This window comes from Ictalurus punctatus, chromosome 17, assembly GCF_001660625.3.
Source record: "Ictalurus punctatus breed USDA103 chromosome 17, Coco_2.0, whole genome shotgun sequence".
Taxonomy (NCBI): Eukaryota; Metazoa; Chordata; class Actinopteri; order Siluriformes; family Ictaluridae; genus Ictalurus; species Ictalurus punctatus.
The window spans coordinates 5,788,019-5,809,128 of record NC_030432.2 but is presented as its reverse complement, the minus strand read 5'-3'; the positions used below and the strand labels follow the sequence as shown (position 1 = coordinate 5,809,128).

General features: G+C 37.8%; 2 protein-coding genes across 2 annotated transcripts in view; both read left to right on the top strand.

Moving 5' to 3' along the window:
* The first annotated feature begins 718 nt into the window (after positions 1–718).
* tmem120ab (transmembrane protein 120Ab) lies at positions 719–12,205 on the top strand. Its single transcript, XM_017491084.3, has 12 exons — positions 719–963; positions 4,608–4,726; positions 4,988–5,104; positions 5,211–5,270; positions 6,453–6,548; positions 8,519–8,608; positions 8,822–8,887; positions 9,501–9,562; positions 9,647–9,739; positions 9,927–9,991; positions 10,201–10,269; positions 11,969–12,205. Exons 1-12 carry the CDS (start codon positions 895–897, stop codon positions 12,083–12,085), a joined length of 1,023 nt encoding a protein of 340 aa, XP_017346573.1. The 5' UTR covers positions 719–894; the 3' UTR covers positions 12,086–12,205.
* Positions 12,206–12,859: 654 nt separating this feature from the next.
* Positions 12,860–21,110, top strand: part of tyw1 (tRNA-yW synthesizing protein 1 homolog (S. cerevisiae)) — a 72,000-nt gene continuing 63,749 nt past the window's right edge. Inside the window, exons 1-6 of the mRNA XM_017491497.3 lie at positions 12,860–13,057; positions 15,148–15,278; positions 15,455–15,592; positions 16,469–16,570; positions 20,258–20,452; positions 20,678–20,941. Of these exons, the coding sequence (XP_017346986.1) occupies positions 12,991–13,057; positions 15,148–15,278; positions 15,455–15,592; positions 16,469–16,570; positions 20,258–20,452; positions 20,678–20,941 (897 nt within the window). The 5' untranslated portion in view covers positions 12,860–12,990. The remainder of the gene's footprint in view (positions 13,058–15,147; positions 15,279–15,454; positions 15,593–16,468; positions 16,571–20,257; positions 20,453–20,677; positions 20,942–21,110) is intronic.

Here is a 21,110-nt window from a genome sequence, read left to right as displayed (position 1 = left end):
GAATTGCTCAGTGATTACCTCAGCACTGATGTAAGAGCAAGGGGCTACGACGAGGTTTGTGGTCATTTTTCTGATTATGGAGCTAATAGATCTGTTTATTGGACTCACATTAAAATTATATTTAATGCTTTGAATGTAATATTGGTTATCAGCTTTGAAACATAACACAGGAATATATGTACTTCCAGCTTGAAAGCTGTATGTAGTTGAGTCACACCCATAATTATTCACATTTCAGGGCACGTAGTCCATTTGAACTCACTTAATTTATGTCAAGGACATGCGTTATGAAAGAACTTTATGAAGTAAGTGACTGCAAAAAAAAATGCCTGAAACACCCTGGCATTATACATTCCTCATATATACTATATGACATTATGAAACTGGTATTCTGGTGGCTTCACCTGTGAGACTGATTTTCTGTGAGTTGTTCTTTTACCCAAGTTATAGTGTAATAAATTATTATATTGTGCAACTGAGGCTATTGCATTGATCACAGAGACTTTATACTGAGAGAATTATTAGTTATTAAGTAAACATAATAATTGATATTGGACAGCTGATAGTGTCAGAGACTATTTTGTACATAAGGGAAAAACCAGACTCTTTTGATGTCAAATTTGAGCAGATGCATAATAAACTTATTACATGTAGTGTATTTCAGACACAAGTGTACCAAAGGTCAGCAGCTTTGTAACAGTCAAAGTTCATTCCCAGTCATAAACAAAGTCCACACGCATCTGTTGTATTCACTGAAGCTAGTTTATCCAGAAATACATTGGGGGATATCAGTCTCTAGAAATGATTCAAAATTGACAGTTCATCCAAAATAATCATACAAATAACCCTTGCTATTTTTCACCTTCATCTCTGAGTAATTTGACAAATGCTCAGATGACTTCCAAACTAACAGAAGTCCTTCAAGAATGGGAGACACTGGAAAAGGATTTCCAACAACTCCAGGTAAGATTTCATACTAGTGATGGACATGATGGCTCACTTTAGTGATTTGAATCTTTTGAGCTATGCAAGATTTGATTCATTTGGTTCACCACTCATGGGTGGATAGTCATTTACTGTATACACTATGCTTTTTCATATGCCTGAAATGTCTTTCCTGTGATCACTTTGAAATGTCATCACATTGTACAGTTGACTTGGCATTTTGATGGCCATGCATTGGGTAATATTAGCCTTCATACCACAAATGTTATGTAGCCATCTATCCCTGAGCACTGAAAGTGTTTTGAATGATCAAATCACAATACATGACCATGAAGTAGAACCTCAGGCATACCTGTCCTTAACTTTGTCCCCTCTGATCATCTGAGACGGAGCATAGGTCAGGGTTGACAAACTCTTTTGTGGTTGGGAACCACCCTGGTTAAAATTTCACAATAAAGGGCAGCGCCAATATATACAATCACTTGCCATTAATTACCCTATATGTGGCTTACTGTAGCAGTTGTAGAAAAGTAAATGCAAACCATACTAATTGTGCTGTAAAGATGTTCAGTGGAAGCATATTATGAATTAGAGCCCTAGGATGAGCACAGGAAAGTGTTTATGATTACAGCAGCAGTTATGTACATGACTAGAGTATCCAGGTGAGATTGAAGCAAGGATGAGATTTGGGCATAAACTGTTTCTTTTTGAGAGCTGCAATTAGTTTGTTTGCCTTGCCAGTTCATAACTGCTCAGTACACTGCTCATATTCTAATGGTTTCATAATGCCATTGGATGTTATATTCTTTGGTCACAGCCACTTGCTGTAAGCAAATGTAGTATTTTGTGGTTTATTTCACACAAGAAATATGTTGTCCATTTCTTTCCGTGCATTGCACAGTGCTAACCTGTAATTGTACAGCCGGTAGGCACTACTGAGTCTAGGAAACAGTTCCAAATAATACCAGGAAAGGACCTCTGGCAAATAAATTAGCAACTGCATGTGTGCTAGTAGATGAATCAGGAACTGCAAAGAGTTTTTATTCCTCCAATAACCCTATCCCTATCCCCAAACAACACTGTACAAGACGAACAGGGCAGTTTTTATACATGCCCCCAGTGACAACTATCTCAGGGGCACCTTCCCCACACCAGTTTACATATTTTACATGCAAGAATGAATGGAATTATCTTGGATGAGATCTCTCATCCAAGTTTAATAAAAATAATAAACAATAAATAATAAAACAGCTGAACTAGATACTAGCTAACTCGATGTCACCAGAGGGACGTAATGGAAACTAGGACAGATGCAGTTACAAATAAGAGCTTTTACTAAAAAGCGGCAGGCAGGCAAATCCAAATCATGAGACAACAGCGTGGTCAAAAACAGGCAATGGGTCAGGCGATTCGCAAACAGGCATAAAGTAGGCAAGGCGAGAATGAGAAACAGGAAATTAGATCAAAAACCATAAAACGCAACACAAACAAAGGCTTGGAACAGTGAATACACTCAATACTTTGCAAAGTCATTGTGTCCAAAGAGTCTCTTTATACTGTGATTGTGAGTGCTGTGAATTTGATGCAGGTGTGTGTGTTTAGAATGAATGTGAGAGTTCTGGGAATTGCAGTGCATGGCGGCCATGTTTGTAGGCCGCAGTGTAGGATGGGAAATGTAGTCACTGGTTTGCTGTGATATGACACTCTGGATCAGGGGTGCCAAACTCAGATTCGTCAGCATTTTTGTGAGACCCTCAAGAGCCATAATTGAAGTCTATATATATATTTTACTTATTTAACATATTCTATCAACTAACACCAATGACCTAGGCTCTAAGATTATAATTAATTCCTCATCCCACCAAAATGAGTTCATTTTTAGACATGTGTGTGACTTACATCAAGCACTGCACACAGCCTGCATTCAGAGGTCAATCCAAACCATAAACGTATACACTGTGGTTTACGGAAACTACCTTCAGATGAAAAAACCCACAAAAAACTGCTGTGCGTTGCGTTTAGTTAAACGCTTTGAGATGTCTTTGAGTACACCGTACAGTGGCAGTTGGTATGCTACAGATCTGGAGAGTCAGAAAATGTAGAGCAGTAGTGCCCTGTGGGCCATTTCACTAATATTTTTCACACGGGCCAAGTGAAACTAAGCTGCGGCCTGGATTTCGCTGGCAGGCTTTGTGTTTTTGACACATGCAGTATGCTGTTGATATTAGCTAGCTAGGTAGTTAGCCACATTCTTTTCCATTTCAATTACATCAACAAGCACAAGCAAAAAATCCAATTAATTAGCACAGATTTCCTACTGTTGCTTTTTTCTTTTTGTGTTTTTCTGCCCCAGATATGAACATTTTATGATTGCCACTTCCACCTGATCTTCTGACCTTAGTTACATTAATTACCTATTATTTTCACAACATAAGGGGCCCCCTGCAACTGAATGATACATAAACCCGTTCGCCAAATGATAGACAGTCCTAATGGTCCTGAGGCGCTAAGCAACTACTTATACTACTTCTAGCAAGAACCAGCCCTGAACATGAAGCAACACATTAAACACACTTATCCAGCCTGAAACACACTTCACACCCTGGATTTTGGCTCGACTCCACCCAGTCAGGGGTACATGGCATATTTGCTTCAACACGCCGCAGATGGACCAGACCATCAGGAGGGCTGTATGTTTTGCACTTCTGCTAGAAGTCAAGAATGAAAATATAGCGAAAAAGCACATTAGAAATGAAAAGAGACGAGGTCACTACCTCACATTTAATCCCACTAAACGAAATAAAAAAATTTTTGTCAAAAGGCTAAAAATGGCCATTGAATATATTGAAACATGTTGGGGTCGATTCGGCTGCAATATAGAATAAAAGAATCATGAGTGAACATGAATCATGAGACCTGTTGTGAGATTAACTCACGTTAATTTCACATTCCTGAGTGATAAGTAAGAGATTCAAAGGGACCTAGAATAGTCTCTTTAATTTGTAGACTCAAGGGTTTGATTCACGGAGTGCATGAGAATATCAACCCCTTAAAACTTTCAGAACCCAGTGGCGGGTGCAAACGTGCTTTGCTTACACTCATCACTACATTCATTATCTATTAGTTTTCACTGTAGGTACTGAATAATTAATAGTAATTTGCTGAATAATATGCCTGAATAATAAGCTGGAACTTTTATTGGTTATAAGGTACAGTGTGTGATGGCATCTAGAGAATAGCATAGAGAGTAATATGGGGCTGATGTGTAAATGTTGTATACACGTTCTTACCATCTAAAAAATGCATTTAACAATGGAAATTGATTTGAGCTAAATATTAGAGTTAAGATTAATTAGGAGTATTTTGGTTTATTCAGATTAATCAGGTTTTTGTATGTAGCTGAAATTGAAATATAGCATGTTAGTGCGTATAAAACAATTTGTCCAGTTCACCTAAAGGACCGAATCTTTCATGAATCACCCAGTACTATTGTAATTTTCTTCACACAGAGCACATGCCACATTCAGTAATTGGACAGCACATGTTTCATCTAAAGAACTTTCTCTGGTTGATAATTGCCTTAACTTTTAAATGAGAATAATGATGCAAAACATTAACATACCTGTTTTATTAATTAAAACATTTCATTCTCTTGCTCTCAGGAGACCCAGCGGCTTTATATGCAGAAGCTGGATGAAGTCTCCAAGCTCCAGAGCAGCTTTACTGCCTCTATAACCCGCCAGAGGAAGTGCTTTAAGGATATGTCTCAGTCTCTGAAGACGTGAGGCGTGAATTTACTTATTTTCTAGGCGTCTATTTCTGTTATAATTTCTGCTATTCATGAAGTCACCTTTCAGTGCCAAAGCATCTCACTGGGGTTTTCATGTTATCTGGCTTCTACTCTCTCATTTTATTCTTATTATAGTACTAAATTATTTATATATATATATATATATATATATATATATATATATATATATATATATATATATATATATATAATATGTGCACACTGCAAGTCACATTATAAACCCCATTACAGATGCAGTAAAGGATTAACAGAAGAGGAAAGAAAATGTGTGGAAGGAATGAAGGGTCACCTTCAGGAGAGGCCTGCCATTTTCCTTCAAATGGAAGCTTTCCTTCCTAAGAAAAATGGGTAATACAATGCAACAGGCTAATAATGTGACCATGTACTGGTTTTAGATATGATCTGTTCTCAATATATAGTGACTTGTTGTTTTTTTGTTTTTTTTTTCCTAAAGGCTATATCTCAGTCTTGTGCTCGGGAATGTGAACGTCAATCTTCTAAGCAAGCAGTTAAAGTAAGGGTTGATTTTATATACATTTATATATATATATATATATATATATATATATATATATATATATATATATATATATATATATATATATGTGTGTGTGTATATATAAATGTGTATATATATATATGTGTGTGTGTGTATATATAAATGTGTATATATATATATATGTGTGGAAGCTTTTTGAATATGGAACTATTTGTTCATTTTCATTTACAGTCATGTGGAAATATAAGTACACCCCAAGGAAATTGTTTGCTTTGTTTTGACATATTTGGACAAGCAAACAACTGATCATCTGCTTAATAAAGTTGATATACTTGAACAAAACCACAAGGAAAATAGTTTTTCAATCATTTATTCAACAGAAATATCAATAGATGTGATATTCTTCTGTGGAAAAAGTAAATACACCCTTGGCCTCATAAGCTAGTATTGCCCCCTTTAGCAGAAATAACTTCTTGTAGGTGTTTTGTTCAACTGTTCACCAGTCTCTGACATCGACTTGCTGGAATTTTTGACCACTCTTCCATGCAATATTCTTTCAGTTGCAAGATGTTTGGGGGTTTTCTTTCATGTACTTTCCGTTTCAAATCCCCCCACAATATTTCAATATGATTCAAATACGGCCTTTAATTAGGTCATTCCATACCCCTCAGTTTCTTCTTTTTGAGCCGTTCCTTGGTGGATTTGCTAGTGTGCTTAGGATCATTATCCTGTTGAAAGGTCCACTTTTGGTTCAACTTCAACTTTCAGACAGATGGCCTCACATTATCTTCAAGCACTCTGTGAAATGATGCAGAATTCATAGTTGAATCAATGAATGCAAGCTGTCCAGTCCAATTTTTATTAATCCCAGTGTGTGTTAGTGGTAATGGTGTCTGAAGTTTTCACGTACTGTTTTGTGTGAAAGCACCGTCCCAGAAATTCAGGAATTTATCCCATAGCAGTATTTCTCAGTCCTTGCTACTTAAGGAAGAATTTGTGAATTACATACATCTCGCCTCTAGGTGGGAGTATTACATTCAAAATTGGATAACATAATTGTAGATTTAAAATTTCAGCATTTTCATCTACAGACTGTTTTATAAGAAAGAGTCATAAACACTGAATACCTATTTGGCAACACTAGATTGTATTTTACTATTCATTGACCATCTTTTTTTCTCTGTAATTTTACTGTAGGAGTGCCTACAAAGATGAATATGAGAAATTTAAGCTATATTTGACTGTAATCCTTCTCCTGCTGGGGTTCATCTGTCAGTTTTTAGTCACCTACAGGTAAGACTGTTGACTTATTCTTGGAGAAACTTCACTCACAATTCTAACTTTACTCTATCAAAAATGTATCAGTTAAAGTTGTTATTCATCAAGACAGATTTGATAATAATTGTCTGATTTCTGAAACACACTGTGGTTTTGTGGCGAGCGAGCCACAAAAAAGTTTTGTACTGTTTTAGGACTGTTGCTTTTTTAAAAACATAAAGGGTTTCATGACACAGTGTAGGTTTCACAAATAAGGAAATACAAGTTGCTGGGCAGGGACTTCATGGCAGGGGAATAGTAAAACTGTTGTACCCAGGGCCCTTAGGTGGAGGTAAGTCTTTACAGGACCAGAACTAAAATTGTGCAGTTTTGGGAGCATTTACAATAACCGCGTTGCAATAATCCTGGTTAGAGTCTCTATCCTGTAAGCACTGGATGGGAAGCCAATACACTGTAGGGCACCAAACACACACACACACACACACACACACACACACACACACACACACAGAGTCTAAACTCTGCACAGACAATAACTGGAGCTCAAGATTGAACTCACACTCTGGAGCTGTGAGGCAATGTGTGCTTTTTTGTGTATATATTTTTATAATCTGAGGCGCTAAGCAACTACTTACACCACTTCTAGCAAGAACCAGCCCTGAACATGAAGCAACCCATTAAACACACTTATCCAGCCTGAAACACACTTCACACCCTGGATTTTGGCTCGACTCCACCCAGTCAGGGGTACATGGCATATTTGCTTCAACACGCCGCAGGTGGACCAGACCATCAGGAGGGCTGTATGTTTTGCACTTCTGCTAGAAGTCAAGAATGAAAATATAGCGAAAAAGCACATTAGAAATGAAAAGAGACGAGGTCACTACCTCACATTTAATCCCACTAAACGAAATAAACATTTTTTGGCAAAAGGCTAAAACGGGCCATTGAATATACTGAACCATGTTGGGGTCGATTCGGCTGTAATATAGAATAAAAGAATCATGAGTGAACATGAATCATGAGACCTGTTGTGAGATTAACTCAGGTTAATTTCACATTCCTGAGAGATAAGTAAGAGATTCAAAGGGACCTAGAATAGTCTCTTTAATTTGTAGACTCAAGGGTTTGATTCACGGAGTGCATGAGAATATCAACCCCTTAAAACTTTCAGAACCCAGTGGCGGGTGCAAACGTGCTTTGCTTAAACTCATCACTACATTCATTATCTATTAGTTTTCTCTGTAGGTACTGAATAATTAATAGTAATTTGCTGAATAATATGCCTGAATAATAAGCTGGAACTTTTACTGGTTATAGGGTACAGTGTGTGATGGCATCTAGAGAATAGCATAGAGAGTAATATGGGGCTGATGTGTAAATGCTGTATACATGTTCTTATCATCTAAAGGGCTGTATGTTTTGCACTTCTGCTGTAAGTCAAGAATGTAGTAAATATGGTGACAAAGCACATTAGAATTGGAAAGACGTTATCATTCAACTACCTCACATTTAATCCCACTATACAAAATAAACCTTTTTTTTTGGCAAAAGGCTAAAAGGCATCCACACTACCCACTGCTCAACCGATATCACTGTAATCTGTAATAACAATAACATTATAACTTTAATCTCAGTTTCTAAAACATTGATGCACATTAGCATTTTGCAGTTTTCAAACTGAATTAGGATACTTAACATTATAGTGACAGGGTTCTGTATTATTGTTATTATCATGATGATTTAAAACAATAATAATGAGTCTGATGCCAATGAAGACGACGCTTTAATCACAATTCATAGTTATGCACCAATGACCAGATGACCAGATTTACTGTATGTTCAGAGGATCAAAGATGAATACACATACTGCTAGTGAAAAATAACCCAAAAAACCCTGCATATTCTCATTTGTGATCAGACTTGTATGAAATTTTTGCAGAATAAAAGCCTATTTCACTATGTTGTTGATTTGTGTTATGTAGATTTGTGGATGCACTGCTGAACTTCCTCTTGGTCTGGTACTACTGCACTTTAACAATCCGTGAGAGCATCCTCATCAGCAATGGATCCAGGTTAGTAAGGGATCTGGGGTGGGTTTTTTTTTTCTTTTCTTTTTTCTTTTTTGGACACTTAGTGGATCACTTTTGGAAATGCATTAGCCAGGGCCAGTCAATCTTATCAGGTCAAAGGAGCAATATATAATATATTTAAATTCCAGGAATTGTTGTATATTCTGTATATGAGCAATAAAAGGATCAGTCTAATGGTCATGATTTCCACGTCAGGATTAAGGGCTGGTGGGTGTTCCATCATTACATCTCAGCATTTCTATCTGGGGTCATGCTGACTTGGTAAGTCATTTACACAATTTTATCATGGGACAGCGTACTTAGGTATTGTACACAATCTTAGTTCAATGCATTAGACAATATCGCTTTGCTAAATTCAATTCAACAACGTGAGGAAGAAACCTTGTGAGGACTCAAAAGGGAACGCATCCTCTTCTGGGATAGTAGGAATATAAATTATTACTATTCTACAACTCTATACTATAAGGTCAAACAGTACTAATTCCTGAGATGAGCATAGGACAGTCTTTATGATTTACGATTAGCCAGTCTTTATGATTATCTACTGAAGCAAGAGTGTGAGCTCTGGGCATAAACTAAATGCTGAGAGCTTTGAGATACTTGAGCACTCCAATAGAGCCCAGGATTTTCTTGTTTTCAAATTCCACTCATTATGCAGCCTCTGTAACCTGTGTGAAGCTGGAACAGAATAAAAATGTGGACTAACTACAAATTCCTAAGGACTTGGTTGTGGACCTCTGGTCCTTAGACTGTTTTATCAAATGATCTAGAACTACAAGCCTAATAAATTTTAGTGATCCTCTAATTATTTCCATGTTACTTTCAGTGTTTTTGGTGAAACATAATCATATTCTTCTGCCTTGTTCTATCTCAGGCCTGATGGTGAGCTTTACCAGATGTTCAGGAACCAGTTTCTTGCCTACTGCTTGTATCAAAGTATGACATTTGTTCTAATTTGGTTCTTTAATACTATTAACAACGATTAGAAGTGTTGTATACTATACATCTTTGTTTCTGCAGGCTTTGTGCAATTCCTTCAGTACTACTATCAAAGTGGATGCCTTTATAGACTGAAGGCTTTAGGAGAAAGACACAACATGGATCTGACAGTGGGTAAGAAGAGATTTTGGTAATATTCAAGTCACGTATGAATTCTCTTTTGATTCCCAAGTTCCACTGATCAATAGCATGAAATATCCCTGAGAAAGCCTGTGTAGAGTAAGAGAACAGAAAGAGAATAAAGCTGTTCGCTCGCTGAGATGTGAGATTACTTTATTTGATAAATTATTCTACTTTGTAGAAGGATTTCAGTCATGGATGTGGCGAGGGCTGACCTTTCTGCTGCCCTTTCTATTCTTTGGTCACGTAAGTATGCTTCTCTGGCCCTGATGCCAACAGTGAACAAAATGTGTCGATAAAAGTCTGATGGCTGATTTAAAGGACAGAGCTTCGAATTAGAAAATTGAATTTTAAAAAATAATATCAACACTGTCCGAATATTTACAGTATATTGATATTTCCTACATTATGAGGGTAATACATGTCGAATATGATTATTTTGGTCTGCTTTTTAGTTCTGGCAGTTTTTCAATGCGATCTCCCTGTTCAGAATGGCTCGGTTGCCTGAGTGTAAAGAGTGGCAGGTGAGATATTGCAAAAGTACATCTTTCTCAAACATTTTGGTCATTTATTTTATTCCAAAATGGCCTCACGTACACGTACAGTATACATACCAAGTTTATTAGGTATACTTACTTAACATATTGTCTAACACTGCATAATGCATGTTCTGATCCACATAAATGCATTATTAATACAGGGCATTAATTATGGCATTTTAAAATGATAAAAGATGCAAAAACCAAATAAAAGAAACACAATGGAAAGGGTTTGGATATTTGCATGAGTGTGTTTTGAGTGTCCCTAGAACTAATTATTCATTTCACGCCATTTTCAGTCATTTTCATTTAAGTGGATTGGCTACCATAAATTGCACCCGTTTTAGTGTGTTTTTAGTGTGTTTGTGTGTATGGTGCCCTGAAATGGGCCGCCATCTATTCCTGGACCATGATCCTGAATGAATGAATGAATGAATGAATGAATTAATGAATGAATAAAAGTTCTGACATTTTAGTCAAAGTAGTATGAGATAGGGCTTTGTGAAGAAAGTCTGAAAAATATTACCACATGAACTGTGATACAGTAAACTGAACAGATTACCAAGCTGTTAATTGGCATGGTTTAAAACCCTGGACATTGTGCCTCCACTGCTTCTCACATTGCCGTCAACTGAATGATTCATGAATCAAAAATATTCCTCACGCTATGAGTTAATCACTGGAGTGTGAGGTAATGTTCCTGTACCCGGCTGTACTGTAACATTCGCTGCCATTTTATATCAAATATGTTTTAGTGTAAATGACATGTGAGATAGCATGTGTCACAGCATGATTTATAACATAGACCAACTATTTGATAATGAAATTCGTTGTCAACTATTTATTTTATTTTAGAATTCTGTCCATTTTTGAAAGCGCATAGAGGAAATACAGGGAACACATGATTTCCCAAGGAACTACACTAGTATAGTACACAATACATCAAAAATGGAAGCATTTTGGATTTGCTGCGTATGTGTAATTCCCTACAGGATGAATGGCCTCACTGTTGATGTAGACACAACACCCTTCATTCTTACAAGCAGGTTTTTAGTGAAATAAAGATTCTCTGTGTTTCATAGTTGCAGTTTTCTTGTATATTTAGTCTACACAATGTAATGTTTCTCCACCTCTAATGTTGTGCAATCAACTGCTCAGATTTTTGACAAGACCTTCAGGAATTGAGTATTAGTATGTTAGGACTGGGTTAAAACTAAAGTGTGTAGTTTATGAGGGACTGGATTCAGGAAAAAAAAATACCCCAACTGAGATAATACTCCACAACTGATACTATAGTATTTTATACTGATAGTACAGAATATCAGTAATCCACTACTATTACTTGGTTATAACTTTTTCAATTTATATTTCTCAAAGATGCCATTATTCTTTATTAATGCAAGTCTAATGACTAATGACACTATGACTAAAAGAAGAGTACGATATCCACAGAGTTAGCAGATTTGTAGGTCTACAGTTAGATTTAGTTCATTAGTAGGCTATAGTTGGCAATTCAGTGTGCAATAAACGTGGAATTCATTTTTCCATGATTACTGCTCTTTGAAAAGTGTTTAAAATGGTATTATTAAGTATGATGGAACATGTGAATATATATAAATATACAAAACACCTGATTCAGTATTTGTGAATGAATCATGAATGTACCCCTTCTCTTTTCTGCCAGGTTTCTATGTGTGGGATTTGCTTCTTGATTTTATTTACAGGCAACTTCTTTACTACACTCGCAGTGGTGCGTCACAAGCTAAAAAACAAGAGCCATGGAAAAAGCAAGAGTTCATAAACTTGAGAGTTTTGGATGTGCAGAATTTTTTTCGTCAAAAGATGTTTCACACACCCTTTTTGACATTTGTGAAAATTTCTAATATGGATACTTCAAAATAAAAGCTCATGAACTGGTCAACCCTATGGTTTTTTAGTATGTATATGTTACGCACAGAAAAACATGTCCCACAAGTCTCACAAAGTTCCTCATTGTTGATCATAAGCCCTAACTACTGAAGGTGAACTAGAAAAGAAGCTGCAGGCTAAATATACGGAACTGACTTTATTTCAACATGCATGGAGTCTAGTGGTAATGCTTTTTACACTTTTATACTTTAAATAAAATAAATGTGCAGTATAAAATACAAGCCATAGTAACACCTTACATATTATTGATGAATGTACTAACAAGAGAATGGACCCAAGTCTGGACCCACCAATGTATATGGAGAAGATTCTGCATCAGATAGATAAACAACCACACAGAGGAAAATGCAATACAGAGATTGTAATCATATATATATATATATATATATATATATATATATATATATATATATATATATATATATATATATATATATATATATATGTATTTATATATAACTATTTCATTTTGTATTTTTTTCTCACATACGTTATTTATGTTCTGTTTAAACTACTGCCTAGTTCCTCATTGCATCGTTGTTCAACTCTATCTGTTAATAAAATCTTTAAAAAAAGAAGGAAAAAACTAAGTAACTTTGGATGTTGCGCTGACGTAAACTCCGCCTCATTTCCCATAATTCCACAGTCAAAACAACATGGCCGCCTCCTTCTGTGGGCATTTCTGAGCCTCGCTAGCTTAGTTCCCCGCACGTCATAGTCTAAATTAGACCGTTCACTCGATATTACTTTATTACTAAAGTACTAAGTGTCCGAGCGATGATAATCTTCTTTATAACCTTGTTAACACATGCTCTGTCCTTCGTGTCCGCTGCTGAAATGCCAGGTGAGTGTTCAACTAGCTTTCAGTCCCTTACACATTGTTAATCCTCTGCTAGTTACCAAAGTGCCCACTAACACACTGGCAGTAATACATGGGGTGCATGGGGAATATATGCTAATGTTATCTGTAATGTCTGATATACTCAGCTCGTCAAGATTACTGCATGAACTGAATGTCTTAGCTGGTTAACCTGCCTCTAGTTGATGATAATGTAGACTCAAAAAAAGTAATAGCACAAGTATTTTCTTGCAGCAGTGTATCAGTGTGAGTATAGAATATATTAACAAAGTGTAATCCATATGTGTAACTAATATTTGGGTATATGTTAATAAAGTATAATCTAATATGTATAACCAGCATTCAAAATGAATCTAAAACCAGCAGGTGTTTCTTTTTAGAAGCATCATCTAAAACCATAAAACACTTTTTAATCAAGTTACAGGCTAAGTGTGTACTGAGCTAGAAGACTTCTATGGTTTACTGTATGGCAGGTGTTTCTCTGTATCTCTGTATGTCCTGTGTAAATTGAGTTAGAGGAACCGTGTGTTTTGTCCAAAGCAGCTTTACTCTATGGCAGTGGTTCTCAACCAGGGGGGCATGGAGAGATCGGAAGGGGGGGCGTGAATTTTTTCAAGAAATAAACAGACAGGGCATCATTTGGGTCCTCCATTTGGGTTTATTGCTTTTCAAATAGAATGTGCATAAATGAAAAACCCCGTGTTCCCTCTCCGTCTGTATTTTCATTTTGCTAGGATGAGGCGGAGCTTAGTCTGCCTTTTATCTAGCTGTCAGTGCAGACCAGTGTTGCCAACTTAACGACTTTTCAGACCCCTTTAATGACTTTTTTTTGCAAAAAAAGGCACCTATCGACCAACCTTAGCGACTTTCCAAATGTCGGCAGTACTGTCCTGCAAGCGCGAGGTCTTGCTTTCCCGCTACACTCACACCCCTCTCTACATCTGCTCTGTTCAATGAGAGTCTGAGAGCCGGAGATTTAAATATGTCATGGATAACGAGACGCGCCCTTCCTCCCAACTTATATCATTCGTATGCGAATGTTTTTAGAACACAAGACGAATGGAATGCAGCATGTTTTACATGTAAGATAGTTCATGTTATTACAGCCAAGTTCTCTTGTTCAAAGTAGTTATAGTGTTGAGAAACGTTTTTAATCATCCATGTTCCCATAACTGTCCGTTATATAGGTTTATAAAAGTTATTTATTTTTAAATCATAAAAGTTCTGAAAAGTAATTAAAAAAGTACAAAAGCAAAAAAATAAATCTATCTATAAAAACAATCTCTCTCTCTCTCTCTATATATATATATATATATATGTGTGTGTGTGTGTGTGTATGTATGTATATATATATATATATATATATATATATATATATATATATATATATATATATATATACACACACACATACATATATGTGTGTGTGTGTATATATATATATATATATATATATATATATATATATATATATATATATATATATATATATATATATATATATATATATATATATATTCACACACACACACACACACATATATATAAAATTTGACAAGCCAGTGTCAAAATAACAGATACGACTTCCAGGAGGAAGGGTTCCAGGCTGGGACTAAAACCAGAAAATGATTACGGTATAAGGGTGAATTATGGGACAAATTAAAAACCCTGTCCTGATAAAACCTTTAAGAAAATTCAATGGACAACACATGCGCCACTAATGTAAGGTATCATATAGATATGAATAATTAATTAAGTCAATGGAGATTGGTTTGTTTCTAGAAAGAAAAGGTGAATGCCCCACCTAGGGATAATTGTTCTGCGTCAGAAAAGTATATAAAGACATGTTTGTGTATGTATAATTCAGACTTTCTGCAGACTGTCTCACTTTGTTTCAATAAAGTTTAATTACTTTTTGACATCTACGAACCCTCTCTGTCTGAAGTTTTTTGTTGGGCTGGGAAGATTGTTTTCCACGACATGAGCCGAAAGGAAAATTCTGCCAATGGCACTGTAAATGCTGTCAGGTCATCTGTCCGAATGGTCTGAAAATCTTCTACAATGTTATTTCGCAGGGTATTTGGACAATGCCTGGCTTTACACTGAAGCATTCCTTGCGGCTGTGTGGCGCGACAGGTTATACGTGTACACTGCAGCTGCGCTCCTTATCGGGTTATGGTTAACGGTGAACATGACCATGAAAAAGGTATGAATGTGTGTTTCTGTATTATTCCCCATCTGTGCGGCGACATTTTAAATAGAGGATGTTAAACATGCACGGTCGGTCTATGAATATTCCGAAGTGACCTTTATACAGTCTTAAACATACCTGATTAAAAGAAATTGACTTATTATTTACTTCGTTTATGTATTTTTTTACAGAAGAAGTTGGCGAACCTGGTAAAATCCCCTAAAAATTCCAAATCTGAGAAGCAGAAGGAGCAAATACCTGAAAAAGAGAAGGTTGCCAATGTTGCAGGTGTGAGGATATTCTATGGGTCACAGACTGGAACTGCGAAGGTTTGTATTATTTATAGTCTTGATTACAGTCAGTTAGCAGCCAAGACTGAGCACTTTGTAGAATTAATACTCACCATGTGGTCTGTGTGAGTCCTAATGCACCAGTATAGTGACAGGGACACTATACTGTAAAAACAACACCGTCTTTCAGACGAGACGTTAAAACGAGGTCCTGACTCTCAGTGTTTGTTAAAAATCCCAGGACACTTATCATAAATGAGTAGGAGTATAACTCCTGGCAAAATTCCGCCATTGGCCCTATAACAGCCCCCTAATAATCCCCATCTCTGAATTGGCTGCATCACTCTCTCTCTCTCTCTCTACTAATAGTTGGTGTGTGGTGTCCTGGAGCACTATGGCTGCCGTCGCATCATCCAGGTGGATGCTACACACTACTGGTGTTTGAGGAGACCCCCCCCCCCCCCCCCTTACTATGTAAAGCGCTATATAAATGTAACTGTAAATACTCGATTAGTACCTCAGTACTACGAAGAAGAGAGTTTCTCTGTGCTTACAGAGTATGTTGGTGGCAGGGCAGGTGACCTGAGGCTGCTGTTATTTACATGAAAGCTGCCTGACTTGCTTTTTGTATGATAGTGACGGTTGAAAAGTCTTATTTTTATGTTTTAATTTAGGTAGATATGGTAAAATTTTCATGAATCTAGTATCTTAGAACAGCTATGTATTGGCAGTCACTATCACTATCAACTTTAAGAGTGCCTAAATTTTAAGGGGTCATTTCCACACTGCTGGTTGATAACTGTGTGTTGATAAACCCCTTGGCAGTTACCAGGAATAACAGACAAATAGCAAAACTGATCATCTAAAACTGCTTTAACAGACTTGGAATTAACCAATGTGAATAATTTTGCTCAGGGTTTTGCCAGAGAGCTCGCAGAAGATGCCCAGGTGCTCGGGTTCGAGTCTGATGTCATTGACTTGAAGGATTATGACCCGGAGGACAAACTGTCAGATGAGGTGAGCTGTTGTAGTCTACTAGATCCTAGGATCACAAACCAACTGCATTTTTATTTCAGTACTCTTAATAAATAGACAACATGAACTTTAATTCTCTCCGAACCTTCTCTCTCTCTCTCTCTTTCTCTTTCTCTCTCTCTCTCTCCCTCTATCTCTCTCTCAAGTTACTTTGTATAAAAGCGTCTGTCAAATTGATTAATCTAAATGTAAATAGTGTCACCTTAAACAGTACTATGCCACGGTATAGAAAGTGGACAGTGGACTTGTGTTTGTTGAACAGAAGGTGAAAGTACATTGCCTCTGGGTCAAACGTTTTTGATCACTCTGTATTTTGGTTAAACTTCAAGAAATGGGTTCAAGTTAAATACTCTAGAAGGAAAATCATAATAAGATTTTTATATATATACAGTGAGGGGAAAAAAGTATTTGATCCCCTGCTGATTTTGTACGTTTGCCCACTGACAAAGAAATGATCAGTCTATAATTTTAATGGTAGTTGTATTTGAACAGTGAGAGACAGAATAACAACAAAAATAATTCCAGAAAAACGCATGTCAAAAATGTTATAAATTGATTTGCATTTTAATGAGGGAAATAAGTATTTGACCCCCTCTCAATCAGAAAGATTTCTGGCTCCCAGGTGTCTTTTATACAGGTAACGAACTGAGATTAGGAGCACACTCTTAAAGGGAGTGCTCCTAATCTCAGCTTGTTACCTGTATAAAAGAAACCTGTCCACAGAAGCAATCAATCAATCAGATTCCAAACTCTCCACCATGGCCAAGACCAAAGAGCTCTCCAAGGATGTCAGGGACAAGATTGTAGACCTACACAAGTCTGGAATGGGCTTGGACCATTGCCAAGCAGCTTGGTGAGAAGGGGACAACAGTTGGAGCGATTATTCGCAAATGGAAGAAACACAAAAGAACTGTCGATCTCCCTCGGGCTCCATGCAAGATCTCACCTCGTGGAGTTGCATTGATCATGAGAACAGTGAGGAATCAGCCCAGAACTACACGGGAGGATCTTGTCAATGATCTCAAGGCAGCTGGGACCATAGTCACCAAGAAAACAATTAGTAACACACTACGCTGTGAAGGACTGAAATCCTGCAGCGCCCGCAAGGTCCGCTGCTCAAGAAAGCACATATACATGCCCGTCTGAAGTTCGCCAATGAACATCTGAATGATTCAGAGGACAACTGGGTGAAAGTGTTGTGGTCAGATGAGACCAAAAGGGAGCTCTTTGACATCAACTCAACTCACCGTGTTTGGAGGAGGAGGAATGCTGCCTATGACCCCAAGAACACCATCCCCACCGTCAAACATGGAGGTGGAAACATTATGCTTTGGGGGTGTTTTTCTGCTAAGGGGACAGGACAACTTCACCGCATCAAAGGGACGATGGACGGGGCCATGTACCGTCAAATCTTGGGTGAGAACCTCCTTCCCTCAGCCAGGGCATTGAACATGGGTCGTGGATGGGTATTCCAGCATGACAATGACCCAAAACACACGGCCAAGGCAACAAAGGAGTGGCTCAAGAAGAAGCACATTAAGGTCCTGGAGTGGCCTAGCCAGTCTCCAGACCTTAATCCCATAGAAAATCTGTGGAGGGAGCTGAAGGTTCGAGTTGCCAAACGTCAGCCTCGAAACCTTAATGACTTGGAGAAGATCTGCAAAGAGGAGTGGGACAAAACCCCTCCTGAGATGTGTGCAAACCTGGTGGCCAACTACAAGAAACGTCTGACCTCTGTGATTGCCAACAAGGGTTTTTAAACCAAGTACTAAGTCATGTTTTGCAGAGGGGTCAAATACTTATTTCCCTCATTAAAATGCAAATCAATTTATAACATTTTTGACATGCGTTTTTCTGGATTTTTTTTTGTTGTTATTCTGTCTCTCACTGTTCAAATAAATCTACCATTAAAATTATAGAATGATCATTTCTTTGTCAGTGGGCAAACGTACAAAATCAGCGGGGGATCAAATACTTTTTTCCCTCACTGTATATAAATAAAAATAAACGGAGAAGTTTAGATTTTGTATCGTGGATGTGGGGATTTGTGCTCATTCAGCCACAGGAGGTCTGGCACTGATCACTGGCGAGAGGGCATGGCGAGAAGTTGGCATTCCAGTTCAATCCAAAGGTGTTCAGTGGGGTTGAGGTCAGGGATGTGTGCAGGCCACTTGAGCTCTTCCACTCTAACCTTTCTAAACCATGTCTTTATTGATCTCGCTTTGTGCACAGGGGCATTGTCATGCTGGCACAGGTTTGGGTGTCTAAGCTCCAGTGAGGGCAAATCATAATGCTACAGCATGCAGAGATGTTTTGGACAGCTGTGTGTTACAAACTTTGTGGCAACAGATTAAGGGAAGGTTCTCATATGGGTGTGATGGTCAGGTGTCCACATACTCCTGGCCATATAGTGTAAGTAGGATATAAAACATGACGAGTGTGCTATTATAGGAAAATACTCAACTATTATATATTTATTAAACAACACTTTTTGTTTAAAACCGTATTATGTGGTGGGTCTGCTATACAAGTCTCTGTGAACGAGCTGTTAGAACATATTACAATGAGCACATTAATATAAACCATCTGAATTATTGTCAGAGCTGCTGTTATAGAGATGAATCAGCACCTTCTGACTAATCAGGTTTGAGAATTCTGGAAAGTTAGCAGCAGGTTTTTTTTAATTGGATCTGGGGTTCAACATTGCTTACTGTATATGAAAGTTTGAAGCACTGTCTCAAGCAAACTCCTCGTGATCAGTGTTCGCTAATGAAATAAATGCCCTGGTAAAAGTTATCCATCCATATATCTTCTATACCGCTTATTCTTCAGGGAGCATCGGGCACAAGGCGGGGTACACCCTGGACAGGGTGCCAATCCATTGCAGGGCACACTCACATACCCATTCACAAACCCATTCACACACTATGGACACTTTTGACATGCCGATAAGACTACCATGCATGTCTTTGGACTTGGGGAGGAATCCAGAGTACCCGGAGGAAACCCCCGCAGCACGGGGAGAACACACAGGGCAGCGGCGGGAATCGAGCCCCCAACCCTGAAAGAGAAATGAAAGTAAAAATACAGGAAAGATCCAGAAATTCTGGTTTTAGTTAACGATTGTGTATTTCATTTTAATACGTCTTTCATAACGAGACACGGAATATGGGAATGCATTCCATAAATATAATTAACAATAGCTTTATTCCTAATTTCTCATAATAACTAGCATGAGGATGATTTTGACAATACAAACTAGCTGAATGCTGATAGCAAGCCTTCACGATAAACACCGAGTCAATCAGTACAAAGTGTACATAGCAACAGCTAGATTACAGTGATGGCTTTTAGGTTTCATTCTGGTTGCCAAATCTGTTAGATCAACTCCTTAAAGTTGCCTGATGCTAAAAAGTCTCCTCATGGCTTTACATATCCGTATATGATTATAGAGAAACGTCAAGTTTGAAAATGTAGTTAGCAGAAAGTTTTTTTTTTTCTTCCTTTGAAATGCTGTATTTAAAAGTCAAACGTATGAAAGATGATTTCAGAAAGGTGATCAATTCAAGTAAAGTTCACGTATGGGTGTAAATTGAGGATTTACTGACCTCACATTGTTATAATTCGGTGATTGTTTAATGTTTATAACTCTGTTCTGTCGCTCTACAGTGCACCAGTAAAAGGATTTGTGTGTTCCTCATGGCCACGTACACAGACGGCAAGCCCACCGAGAGCGCTGAATGGTTCTGTAAATGGCTGGAGGAGGCTTCCACTGACTTTCGCTACGGCAAAACCTACCTGAAAGGAATGAGATACGCCGTCTTCGGCCTGGGGAACTCCGTGTATGTCGGCCATTACAACACGGTGAGAACCATTCCTTTTTTTTTTTTTTTTTTTTTGAACATTCTCTTTATTGCTTTTAAAAAAAAAATTTGATACAAAGAATGATTCAAAATTAAATACATGACAAAGATTATTAACATGTCTTCTTTGATTCCTGTTAAACATCATAATAATAATAATAATAATAATAATAATAATACCACTACTCCCACTGTAAAATCCAAACTCCACTAAATCCATTTCCAGGTCGGCAAAAACGTGGACAAGTGGCTGTGGATGCTGAGTGCAGCACGCGTCATGAGCCGCACCGAAGGCGACTGCGACGTGGTGAAAAGCCGAAACGGCAGCATCCAGGCCGACTTCCAGGCGTGGAAAGAGGATTTCCTGAGGCGCCTTCAGGCCCTGGCCAAAGGTGAGAAGAAGGCGTGCAGCTGCGAGTGCAAAAAAGGCTCGTGCAAGAGTAAGAAGAAGCACCACGAGGAAGCGGAGGACGAGAAGCACAGCTCTGAGGCAAGACCATCTATATCTGGCACTTTTTTCTGACTTGTGTAGTCATGGTAACAGTACTGTCCCCTGTTATTCATGGCCCCTGTGTGTAAATGGATTTCAAGCAGCAGTTGAAACGTTTCTGTACTCCAGAGCCATTTAGGCGCTCATGTGTCTAGTATAGCTTTTCTAC

Excerpts from the sequence above, each read along its gene's own strand:
- tmem120ab (XM_017491084.3), top strand. The coding sequence starts at position 895 with ATGACTTCCAAACTAACAGAAGTCCTTCAAGAATGGGAGACACTGGAA. Across the intron at positions 4,727-4,987 it reads ATGTCTCAGTCTCTGAAGAC|ATGCAGTAAAGGATTAACAG; the intron begins GTGAGGCGTGAA and ends ACCCCATTACAG. Across the intron at positions 9,992-10,200 it reads CCTTTCTATTCTTTGGTCAC|TTCTGGCAGTTTTTCAATGC; the intron begins GTAAGTATGCTT and ends TCTGCTTTTTAG.